Source organism: Melopsittacus undulatus, chromosome 2 (assembly GCF_012275295.1).
Source record: "Melopsittacus undulatus isolate bMelUnd1 chromosome 2, bMelUnd1.mat.Z, whole genome shotgun sequence".
NCBI classification, from domain to species: Eukaryota; Metazoa; Chordata; class Aves; order Psittaciformes; family Psittaculidae; genus Melopsittacus; species Melopsittacus undulatus.
In genome coordinates this window covers 34,677,463-34,690,854 of record NC_047528.1, presented here as the reverse complement: position 1 = coordinate 34,690,854, position 13,392 = coordinate 34,677,463, and the positions used below count along the sequence as shown (strand labels likewise).

General features: G+C 37.4%; 1 protein-coding gene across 2 annotated transcripts in view; it reads right to left on the bottom strand.

Annotated features, from left to right (window-relative positions):
• TDRD3 (tudor domain containing 3) overlaps window positions 1–13,392 on the bottom strand; it is a 99,320-nt gene that overhangs the window by 12,148 nt on the left and 73,780 nt on the right. For both annotated transcript variants that reach the window (XM_005154395.3, XM_031053675.1), the window contains 2 exons: window positions 10,448–11,286; window positions 7,774–7,899 (listed from right to left, as the gene is read on the bottom strand). In XM_005154395.3, coding sequence (XP_005154452.1) covers window positions 7,774–7,899; window positions 10,448–11,286 — 965 coding nt within the window. The remainder of the gene's footprint in view (window positions 1–7,773; window positions 7,900–10,447; window positions 11,287–13,392) is intronic.

Genomic DNA, 13,392 nt, shown 5'->3' with positions numbered 1-13,392 from the left:
TGTGCATGCCCCATCTCTGTAAGTGCTTAAAGCCAGGGTGGACAGGGCCTTGAGCAATTTGATCTAGTGGAAGGTGTACCTGTTCATGGCAGAAGGGCTAGACCTAGAACATCTTAAAAGTTCCTTCCAACCCAAACCATTCTGTGATTCTATGAATTAGATTTAACTCATTTTTTCCTCTGCTAAAAATATAAGTTATGACAATAGCTGATGAGCTTCAGAAACAGACAATTTTTAAATCATTATGTTAAGACAATATACATCCTGAGTTTTGAGTAAAGCAGTAAACATAGATACTAAGTGACAGAAAATTCATAGATTCTTCAGAAAAAAAGAATCATCAAATGAAAATAGATGGATGGACAAGGAAAAGAATTACATACTTAAATCTGAGACCATTAAAAGCAGCACAACAGTTAACTTGGAATCAGACATTTTTGTACTTCACTGCTATTCTTCAGCTCTGAAAACAAAGCATTCTTTTGTTTTCTAAATAGACCACATTCACAATTACATTTCCATAAAACTAGGATAATGTAAGCCTGGGGCATGATTATCCCACAGACATTTTGCTGGCTTATCTATTTCCCTGAAGGGTATTGCACAGATTATTCATACTTACACCCATTCCCTGTGGCACATATTAATATAAATATGCAACACTTCTTGTGAGGTTTGTGCTTGAAACAATCATACTCTCCTGCAAGTTGTCACTATATTGTCAATACACAAAAAAATATTGAATTTCAAATGTTCCTTAGAAATAGTTAAGCCATTTGCACCACATTCCTTCTGTCAGTAATAAGTTTATTCAAACTGAGTAGTATCAGTATCAAACTACAAATATTTCAAGGTTTCTTTTCAATAATTTCTAAAAGAAAAGAAGTGAGATCTGCTATATAAATAACATGCAGCCACAGAACACATTGAGTTTTCTCAATTCAGCAAGAAGAATGCCACAAACTAATAGTGGAAATGTTTTCAACAAAGCAAATTGACAAAGCAAATTCAACAAAGCAAACATGAAATCACTTAACAGTAACCACTGTAAGGAGTTATGTACGATAAGGAATAATGTTACTATGAGGAGTAATTGTGCCAGTTTTCAGAAAAAGCCACATAGTTAAGGGTCCATCTCCATTGCCTCTCCCACATACAATTGTCAGCTCTTCCCTCACTCAAACATTTCTTTTTTTAGTTGTTTTTTAATTGATAAAATATTCATCCAGTTTTTCAGAGCCTCAGATTGAATTAAGATGTCCACAGACTTTGGAAATAAAAAATAAATCAGTATTTAGCTTCTGTGCACTTAGTGCTCTCATAAGCAAAACCATACAGTTCTGTATAGGGGGCCACAGGGAAGTGTTTGCTGTATTGCTGGACTTCTTGGATATTATCAGAAAATTCTGCCAACAAAGCCTTCAGAAATAAAACACTAAGTGATATCATGAGAAATTATCTAATGCTTGCTGTTAGGGCATGAAACCACTACCAAAACATAAACAGGGAAGCACTGAGTGACCTTAGGTGAAACAAGAATGCACTGTGCACACACTCAACTCATGACAAAATTTGCCATACAAATCCCCAAAGCCACACACAGGTGTAGATCCAGTAAATAAATACCTGTGATTTCACTCGTGAATGACCAACAGCACAAAATAGAACTAGAAAGTAAAAAACAAGGCAAAATTTCAATCAGCCAAGGTCAGTGGTATGACGTTCAGCAAGACAAAGTGCTGGGTCCTGCATTTGGGTCACAACAACCCCATGCAATGCTATAGGCTTGGGGAAGAGTGGCTGGAAAGCTGCTCAGTGGAAAAGGACCTGGGGGTGCTGACTGACGGCCACTGAAAATGAGCCGGCTTGTGGCAGCCAAGAAGACCAACAGCATCCTGGCCTGTATCAGCAGTAGTGTGGCCAGCAAGGCCAGGAAAGTGATTGCCTCCCTGTACCCAGCACTGGTGAGGCTGCACCTCTAATACAGTCTCACTCAAAATAAACAACCTAAGGAGTCCATATGCAGTCTCCAAATAACGGATTACCATTGTATGCAATTACATTTACTAACAAGGGAGTGGGAAGAAGGAGAACAGTGCAATGCTCTAAGTAGCCTGCTTTACCTGTCACAACTTGTTTCAATAACTACAAGCTCCAAGAAGAATGTGTCCTAAATCTGTTTGGTACAGCTGGCAATCATTTGCAATGGTATTTCATAGTCTGAGGAAATGCTCAAGTGGAAGACTGAAACATATTCTGTGATGCTTAATGATACAGACAAATAATTGAAAACCATTGTTTTATGCCCACTTAGTATAAATTACCTTCTCTCAACTGAGATTTGCCTGCTTTCAGTTTATTAAAAAGTAAAATGCAGTTCCTTAATCACCTTTAAGTGTCAGTTATTACATTTCAGCTAAGGGTAAGTAACTTTCATAGGAATATTTAAGTTGTCATCATCTGTCTATATTCCAACATGGATACCCCAAGCTAAGGTCTGAAAAACTATGCAGTTTCTCAGAGGACAGAGTTGCTAAAGAAAAATATCTAATAGTAGTTTACCAGGATAAATGCTTTCCACAATGCTTGTCTCTAAATCCTGCCTCTAACAAAAAAGGCCGGGAAAATAAATAAATCATATAAGGAATTACCCTTACAGAACCTGAAAATTAATTCTGTATAAAGGCATATATGAAAGTGCTCTGCGAAAGATGTGATGGAATTTAAGGGAATGTTTCCAGTAAGTTAATAGCTCTTTTTAGTGAGAAAATTAAAAAGTTTAGGATAGACTACAAAAAGTAATTTTTCAGCCTGGCAGGACAGAGGCAACTGAAATCACCACATATTGGTAAGATGAAAAATGAGGCACAAAAATCTACAGTGTTTTACTAAAGCAGGAAAATAGCCTTTTGTGGAAACTTGATCTACACGAGTAACTTCTGAGGTTAAAATTAATTCATATATATGTACCACCACTCAGGAAGGAGGTTAGTCCAAAATACTCAGCTTTCATTTAATTTATTTAATCAGTGAGTAATTATGAACTGTAAAATTATTCTATAAATTTTCCTAACAGTACAGAAGCAGCAAAACTGAAGACAACAAATTCTTGCCTGATGCAACTATTTAGGGACTTGTTTTCTACAGCAATCTCAGAATTGCTCAAGTATACCATACAATTCTCCTAACACTCTTCAGTATAGTCAATGAAGACAGAAGCTACCTAAGAGATCCAACCAAGACACACTGATCTACTGCATCTACTTATTCAATGGGGAAGACTTATTGCTTGCTAGGAAAGATCATAGTATGATGTTAAGGCCATCCAGGTCGAAGAGCCATAAAGAAACGGCACCCAGTCCTTCAGGTAAGTTATTTGCCTGTGGTAAATCAGGATGTTGGAATGGGTTTGAATCCTCCATAAAACAGGCAGAAGTCTCCAGCTTAAAGAGACAGCTGTATTCCTTTATTTACTGGTTTTCATTAGTGCTCTTTACACTGCTGGAGAGAATTTCAGACACCTTCAGAAAACTTATGGGAGTTTACTTCTTCACGTACCTGAAACAGGGGACCAGGCATATAAGAAAACCCTGATTTATAGTTTGATTTAAAATAACTCAACACCAGTAAAAGCTCTTAGAGCTCTGTGAGGTACAAGACAAAACTTTACCAAATTTGATCTCTTAATTGTCTGCTGGTGTGAATTAACTGTAATCCAAAACCCTTTGCTATTTTCTTGTGTCAGCTCATTCCTGAATAGAGGAATGAGCTGAGGAAAGCTGCAGAGTGGATATTCAGTCTCCACAGAATAAATTATAGAAACACTATGCTTATGTATAATACTTACACCTTAATAGTAATTTTTGCCTTTTTGCCACTTTAGGCAGAAAAAAACAGTACAAGATATAGGAAGAGGAAACTAACCTGAAATAAAAATTTCATATTAGTATTTTTAAATGAATTAAAGATCTAGCTTGTTTTGAAAGCAAGCAGAATAAGGCCATAACATGCATAGGTGGAAAAGCTACACCACTTCTTTACATTATACTAGTGTAATCTTACATATTTTACAAGAAAAAATCTAAGCAGTTTTTATATATACAATGACTTTTCAGTGATTTTCCACCACTGGAATTAAAATGTTTTCATTAAGTGTCCCCCGCTACATAGAGGAAAACAGAAAGATACAGTATTATAGTGTTACATACAAGATTCTTAGAACTCTAAAACAGTGGAAACCAAATGTATTTTTATTATTAAAATTATGTATCAACTGCATACCTAAAAAACAGTTTGCAAGCACTAAGAAAAAAAAAAAAGCCCAAACAACAATTTTAGTGTTATTACATATATTTATATGGGTATGTGATTATTGAAAAAAGCCCTCCCCACTAGCTTTTTTGGTCTACCTTATGTAAAACACAGCCTTATCTTCTTATACTTGTTGTCATCAAAAAAATAAATAGCAGCATCCTAAGTGTCAGAGTAACTCAAAACTTACAAGGACTGACTCGGGCATCTGAGTCACTGTATACTGACTGTATACTGATGGACAGTATACAGTCAATTATCATGGAGTCTTAAGATCATGTAGTAACAATTTTTCCATTAAAGTGGAAAGCACAATGTAACCTGAGAAAATCAGGTAAATTCAATCCACAGTCAAAAGTTCAGAGGAAGGCCACGAGGATGATCAGGGGACTGAAGCACCTCCTGCATGAAGATAGGCTGAGAAAGTTGGGTCTGTTCAACCTGGAGAAGGCTGCGTGAAGACCTCATAGCAGCCTTCCAGTATCAGAAGGGGGCCTACAGGGATGCTGGAGAGGGACTCTTCACTAAGGACTGTAGTGACAGGACAAGGGGCAACAGGCTTAAAATTAAACAGAGAAAGTTTATGTTAGATACAAGGAAGAAGTTCTTTACTGTGAGGGTGGTGAGGTCCTGGAACAGGTTGCCCAAAGAAGTGGTAAATGTTTCATCCCTGGCAGTGTTCTAGCCCAGGCTGGACAGAGCCTTGGGCAACACGGTCTAGTGTGAGGTGTCCCTGTCCATGGTAGGGGGCAGAACTGGATGATCTTAAGGTCCTTTCCAACCCTATCCATTCTATGAATCTATGAAAACAAACCAAAACAAACCAAAACCAACAAAACCACAACCAAACCCATGAAACTTGTACCAATGTAGTGCAGTTTATTATTAGAGAGACAGGAGAAATAGAGAACAGAATGTTAACTAGCAGGGGGTGAAGAAAAAATTATAATAAACCTACTAACAAAGTAAATAGTAAATTAATGATCATTATTTTTGAGAATTATAAAGGTTGCCAAAAGTAGACCAGAAGCTCAGGTGCTTAAACAATTGGTCATGTCATCAAAATAAGGTCACTGTGATATTTTGTCTTCTTTTTCAAGTGACTAGGTAAGCAACTTTCTTTTTCTTTTTTCTTCCTCCCAGTGTAGATTTTCACCAGTTTATATTTGTTGGCAGGAAAAATAAAAATAATTCCACATGAGTACCAAAATTGTGTTAGAGAAAACAGCAAAGAATCATCAATTCTAACACAGAAATTAAATTTATGCCTTTTATTCAGTTCACTAAATCTTTACTTAATATCAACAACTCTTTCAAAAAGGAGTCTGAAAAACTGCCAGTATTTGGACATCAGAACTCATATGCAGTATATATCTACATTAGTACCAAGTCTTCAGTACAGACAGGTAAGAAAGACTATCTTGAAGTTACCTGGAAGGTCTGAAATAAAACTTAATATAACACTTCTAATAAAACGAGGTCATCATTACTGATAACATCAAACAGTGAAAGAAAAGTAATTACTGCAGTCAGTTTAAAATCTGTTTTGTTCTCTTGAAGAAGAAATATCACAAAGTTACTTAAATCTTACAACAAAGGATTAAGTATTAAGCAGCATGAGAACTTCATTTTGCATTTGTGTATGCTATCTATATTTACATACTAATTTGAACACTGAGACAAAGAAAAGTGACCTGAAGTGCTCAGCTTAAAAGACAAACCCAAATATCAGAGCATGACTCCAGTGGGCAATTAAGAACTGCAAATGCATAATGATGATGAGGGTTAGCATCCAAATACAGAGAAGAATAAGGTCCTAATCAACTTTCTCCTGCAAAACTACAGCTGCAAGAACCTTTTAGCAACAAAACAGTAAAACTTTGGAAAGAAAACATAAAAATGCTGTTTACTGTGAAGATGTTGGTTCTTCCTATATTGTGATCTAAATTCAAATGTTTGGGTTTACGCTATTCACCTAGGCTCCCTTGAGAAAGGTATGCTTTATTTCTGAAAGGTCCCTGCAAAGTCCTTAAGTCTGCCCAATAATAACTGAGGAAGCCTCACTGACTAGATCAGGATGCAGCACAATGTTAGGACTATGCTACTTCAGCAGCAGAATCCCCTACCCATACATTGTTCCATCATGTTATGTCATCTTTAACAAACTAGCTCTGAAAAGAAACCAAACTAGCCTGGGGGAAATAAAAACTGGTCCCCCTCATTTGGCTCGTGCATGTCTACATGACTGACAATCCAGCATGGGAGGAGAGGGAAGACCATGTGGTCAGTGACAGACCAAAGAGACAGGAAGAATGGCCACTCCTTCAGGGTAGCACCTCACTACTAGATCAACTTCTTATTAACACCCAGCCAAGTTCTTAATGTCATGAGAACCAAGTTTCAGAGGGCTGAAATAAAATAAAAGCCACTCCTCAAGATTGTAATACAAAGCATGAAGAAAAGGCTGATTATTAACTCAGAAAAAGGATCAAAATAAGTACAATCATACAGTAATAAACTAGCACCCTACAGCTCAAAAAACAATAAAACACAAATTTTGATAGACACAGCAATGCACCAGCTGGGAAATGCTTTCAAATATCTTTTTAAGTACAGTAAGGATGTCTCAGAGGCCATAAGGACATCTGAGAGCTACAGGCAACAAGGCAGGTTAAAAGACCACTGGCAGTAGCTGACTGTTCAGCCTCTGCAACAGTAGTACCATGGTCATATGACCCAGAGGTGAGAAATTAAAATAAGCACAGTAAACCCATCATTAAGGGATCAATATTATACAAATATTATTTGTGCAGCTGTTTATAGCAAAAGTGAACAGCAAAGAACTGTGCATTCCTTGATATTTTTTTTAAATCAAAATGCACCTCCATTTCCATGACATTCGCAAATAAAGCCTTCTGAAATTTCCAACTTCCATAAGGCTAATACATTCTGAACCTCATAAAATAGATTGAGGCACACACCTCTAAAACAACATCTGGCAACAAAGAAATCATTGAAATAAAAATAAAATCATGATGCAAAATAAAGTGATATGGACGTCTGTTTTTAGCCATACGTACATATGTAGCAAAAACTGTCACAGAATACATTTTAAAACACTGTTTCCTTATACTTACAGAACAACATACAAGGTACATGAAATAAAACTGCGTTAAAAGTAACACCTTTTAGAGAGCAAATATGTATAGAACTGTTTGGCTGACAGGTCAATTACTCAAACAATACACTTGAAATGTATTATATAAAAAGAATACCACATGACAGTACACTTTAAGAAGTTCCATACAGACAACTAAAGTTGAGATTCTGTCTATTTGCTTAACTGTTTTCCACACACGCAATTGGCACTCTTTGCATGACTAGACATTAGTTTCTGCAGGGTTACACATTTTGTACAGACTACACAGTTTGTATCTTTTAATACAATTTTTTATCACATACCCATGTGTCTGCATGAATAGGCCTGATGTTGCTGAGAAGCACCTCTTCATAATTTCCATAATCACAGAATTTAACAACTGCAGTTGTCCCAGAAGAATGGAGAGCTTCAATTTCTGCCCGGTAGAACTTAAAAGAGAAATTTTCAAAGGTCATTAAATGCTACCTGAAATACCACAAACAGCATAACAACTGCCTTTTAATACATATATATGTATGCATGTGTGTATGTATAAAATATGTACATATATTTGGTCTTAGTATTATATTTTGAGTAACATTTGTACTAGTTATTAAACTAGTATTAGTTATTAAACTTCGACATGGCAGACTACACAGACATCACAGAATGTATTTAGAATACTTATTGAGAAAATATGCAGTTTATCAAAGTAGACTGAACAGTTAAAAGACTTCTTTCATTTCTCTGAAAGCAGAGCAAAATCATCACTAACAAATGCTACTGTACATAGGGAAGTGTTACTGTAAGACTTTTTCTTAAAAATACACTTATCACCAAGTGTCTATCAGCCATATAGACTGTGCATACTAACATATACCTATTTTAACACATAATGAAATAGGATAAAAATATAAAACTGCCCCTTCAGAGTCCTTTTTCTAAACACAAAACTTGATTTCTTTTGATATTTATACAAACACAGATCAGCTTTCTTGAAGACATTCAATTACTTTTATGCTACTGAACACAAAGAAATCACTGTCTCCTAATAAGGTTAAGCTCAGTACTGTACTTCATCATCATATTTCAAAGTTGTCCTAGACAGGAGCAGCAGCACTTATTATAACTACCAAAAAAAACAATAACCCTCAAAAAAACCCTCTTTGAATGTGATACTTTCCAGGTAACAGCCCAACATTACCTTATATCTACTTATACATTCATGTTTTCCAGAATTTCCAAAACTCATCTCATAGTAACGCAAATGTTCTTCTGAAAATAGGAAACAATTCCACAATATGCCATTATATTTCACACTAATCCATCCACCCAAACTACATATTCCTATTTTGGAGAGCCAATACACTGTATTTTGCCACTATTACAAATTCTGCATGCTTTACCATCTCCTTTAGTCACACAGACAAAAGACACATAAATAAAGTCATGCTGCTGAGCTAACACTGTCTACTTCCTATAAAATGGACAACCTCCCCTGCAGACACTAAATAAATAACCAAAAAGACAGAAAATGGTGTGAATGAAACCTATTCAAAGAACATTAGCATTTAAGAGAGTTCTCAGGTTATCAGAAAGGGTCAAAAACTGAAGAAACTACCCAAGAAGAGTGACAGAGAGCTCCTGAACAGATAATAGCAAACCAAAGGAAAAATACTTTTTTAGAAAATGAAAAGATGAAAGAAAAAGTGTCTTGCTGCAAAAGACCTCTTATTAACAGGTGTCCTGGTTTGAGCAGTAGCAGTCATTTTTCTCCTTCTTGGTAGCTGGTGCAGTGCTGTGTTTTGACATTCGGGCTGAGAACGGTTGCTGATAGCAAGTATGTTTTGAGTTACTGCACTGGTGTTTGGTTTGTTCAAGGCCTTTTTCTGAGCTCATGCTCTGCAGGGAGGAGGGGAGGCCGGCAGGAAGGAAAGACAGGACACCTGACCCAGGCTAGCCAAAGAGGTATTCCATACCATAGCACGTCATACCCAGGTTGTAACTGGCAGGGAACCCAGAAGGGCTGGAGCTCTGGGGGGATGGAGGAGGTACCGGTCGGTGCTTGGTCGGGCAGGGTGGGGTGAGTTATGGGTTGGTGGCTGGTGAGGTGTTGTATTCTCTTCACTTGTTATTGGCTTTATCATTATTATTTATAGTAGTAGTAGCAGTAGTGATTTGCGTTGTGCCTTAGCTATTAAACTGCTTATCTCAACCCGTGGGGGCTACATTCCTTGGATTCTCCTTCCTAACTCTCCGTGAGTTGGGGGAAGCAAGGGGGAGGAGTGAGTAATGAGCTGTGCAGTTTGGTTTTAAACCATGACAACAGGAAAAACAGCTAAAGAGGAAGTATTTAAACTCCTAAAAACCAGGAAAACAAAACTACCATGCAGCATAACTCATTTGTTCCATAAATCCTTCAGCCTATTTATCACATTTATTATCACAGTCCACTACTGATAATAAAAAATAAGCCTTTTTGCTGTTTCTTTCATATAATGATTGAAATAAGAAGGGTTATTTTGTTTAACAAGCCCATTGCTGCAGACTCTGGTCTTGCCTTGCACTAGTACAGGTCACGCACTGACTTATTCTAGAAAAAGGCATTACATATCTACCATTACAGACTACTCTAGATGGCACAGAAACTTGTTCATTGTTCCCTGGGAGTGAATATGGGCACCTAGATCCGTGCTCATCCCCCCAGATTTTGATTCCTTAAGTCAAATGCTTTCATTAGACACTTAGTCACCCTAAATTCCACCTGAATGAGAGAAACAATTACCTTCAAGATGACTTAATTTATGCACATAAAGTTTCATGCAATGAATGCAAGTGACAAATCTCCTAAATAGAATGTAAAAATAGAACAAGAAACTAGCAAAAAAGCACACTACACATCTTTGAACAAAGCCCACGTCTTTGTGCTAGCATCCTAAATATCCGCATGTATGTAAGAGTGCAATTTGAGGTACTTCTCATTTTGCAAAGGCATACCTTGTTGTCTTCCCAATAAAGAGCCAAACATTCATCCCCTGGTCTCCAGCTTTTCCCATACTCCACATGAATCGATGGTTCTAATATTTTCTCTGGTTTGATGGGCCCAGATCTCCTTTTGGGACCGGTGTTGTAATACAACATTTTATCATCAAAAGATGAGATTGTAGTGGGTCCTGATGACTTGATAGGTCCTACTCGTCTACCTTTCTGATGATGCTCAGTATCTCCATTTGGTACAGCATTAAAATTATCAGTTCTGCCGGTATTTTGGTAATCATTATTAACCCCAAAATGTTGCTCACTTCTTACCATAAAGGCTTCGCTACTTATTGTTCGTGCCTTCCTATCACAAAAATTTTCTGAATTGTGTATTTGGTTTTCCCTTTTGCCCCGTTTCTGGTTATTGTTGTCTGTAATATCTTGAGCAGCAGAGTTCTCCTTGAATTCTGTGAAAGACACCCCTTTTCCTACTCTGTTTTGCATATTGTTATCCCTTTTTTTGAATGTAATATCACTCTGGTGAGTGGCTATGGGATAACTCAAATCCTTTGGCCTATCATTTCTAGGATAATGTCTGTCACTTTTGTTTTTTTCATCTGTCCAATGTTCTAAAGAGCTGTGTCTTTCAGGACCTCTGTTTCTTGGTAACCCACCACTTTCCAAAGCCTGCCTTGAATTTTGAATATCCCTTTGAAAACGAGGGGGCTTCTCATTCCTTGGCTGCCTCATGTCATTACGAGAAATGTGTCTCGGATGATTCTCTTTGATGCCATTCTGTTCTGTGTTCATAACTTTGTGCTGAACTTGATGTGGAGGCTGAAATGGCAATTTTGGTTCTACAAAGAAAAAAAATAATTATTAACATCTTTGACACAAACGTATTTTGGAAATAGTGTTTCAGATCCTAAATGATAAAACAACAGTATTATTTAGAAAAAGTATGCAATATTTACCTTTGTGACACAGAAATGGAATGGAACTTGGAAAATTTAGCAGAGACATTTGAACTGTAATTCCTAGTTACTGGAAAACATACACTACTCTGGGCTGTACTTAGAACCAAACCACCTACCAGGATGAGAAAAGCTGTGCATACATTTCCAGGAGGTTACTTATTTCTCCCTATGAACATCAATAACTCACTTGAATAAAAGCTTTTTAAGACAGAAAAATATAACTGCAACATGGTGAAAGAAGAGGTAGGAAGATGAGGAGAAAAAAGGAGTATCCGAACTGAAACTTTCTGTAAAAATAACTTGTTAAAAGCTATTCAGCATAAAAGACAAAGGCAAGAAATAAAACTGATAAAATAAACACAGTTGACAAATCATATATAACAGGAATAGTAAGACCACAACTCAAGAGACTCAGATGAATGAGCTGTAGCATGAGCTATTCAAGCATTACCTTCAAGATATTCAACCAGAACTCTAGCTGATGAGAAGAAAAACAAGATTATCACGGATTTCATAGGAAAGCAAACTTGCTAAGGGATGCTGGGAGGAGGGGAATTATGAGGGTCTGTGAAACTTTTTACAGAATTCTTTGGGGTTTTTTAGGCAAACATGGAATTTTTAATGCAATATTTAGGTGAAGAGCCAAAGGAGGGGAAAGAGCAAGATGAATCCAAGAGGAATAAGCATGAGGAAATAAAGGAGAATTAAACAGGACAGTTGCAAGTAAGCAAACCCCTGGTCAATACACTTGGCAGGCCAACACCTGCATGTGGTCACTGTACCCTGTCTCCTCTCCTTATTAAATTCTGTTTCTAAATATCTTCTCTGTGATTAAGTTCTCTATTGTGTGTGAGGGGACATGTTTTAAACTGGCTGGTGAACTTGAGACAGGATAGCTGCTAAGGGGTCCAAAAAAGACCTGGCAGTTGAATACAGGAAAGACCGTAGGTCTGAAGCCCAACTACCGGAGAGACCACGGGTGTGGGCTCAGATACTGGACAGACCTATGTAAATATGCTCATGTAACCCTGCTGCAAATTTTCATGTTAGCCAACACGCTGAACAAAAGGTGTCTGAGGTGGGTACCAGAGGTAAATAGGGGACATGAGAGACCCATGTATGTTCATGGGGGTGGCTGGGTATGAGATCTGCTAGCATTTACAATCTGATTGAAAAGGAAAGCATAAACCTATTAGAGGGATTCATGTTTATATCATAGAATGGTTTGGGTTGGAAAGGACCTTAAAGCTCATCTAGTTTCAATCCCACTGCATTGGGAGGGATACCTTCCATTGGACCAGGTTTCTCAAAGCCCCATCCAACCTTTACTTGAACACTTCCACAAGGGACAGGGTGTCCACAACTGCTTGGGGCATCCTGTTCTAGTGCCTCACCACTGATCTTTAAGGTCCCTTCCAACCCAAACTGCTCTGATTCTATGATATTACTGTGTAAAAGTAAAACAAAATATAAAACAAAGCCCACACATCACACTGGTGATACGACTGGTTTACCTCAAGCATTAACTGTTAAGCTGGAGGACAGAAATTCAAATCTGAAAGCACAGAAATATCCTATCCCTTTGGAGATCTCTGGGGTTGGGTCCCTAAGAGTTTGGGGGTGTATCCTTCTACTTGCAATAAATTCTCACTTTCCACTTAAGTCCTGTTCTTCTGAGGGACATCTCCATGAAGATTTAATGGACAGTATGAAAAACTCTGCCAAAGGCAATTGTTTGCAAACCCTCCTACACAGTCCGTACCTCTAGTTGTCATTTATCTCCTGCAGATAACACTGGCAATAGAGAATATAAGGGTAACTGCTACTAAATGAGGTGAGATGCTCAGATAAAGAGTGTGCAGAGGCCAGGAGTCCATGTGATAATGATGTTATACAGCATCACTCAAACCACCACAAGAGTATGGACTATACTTAATACGTGGGGTATTTGAAGAAGAAAACTGACATGCAAGTTTGCTGAGAAAA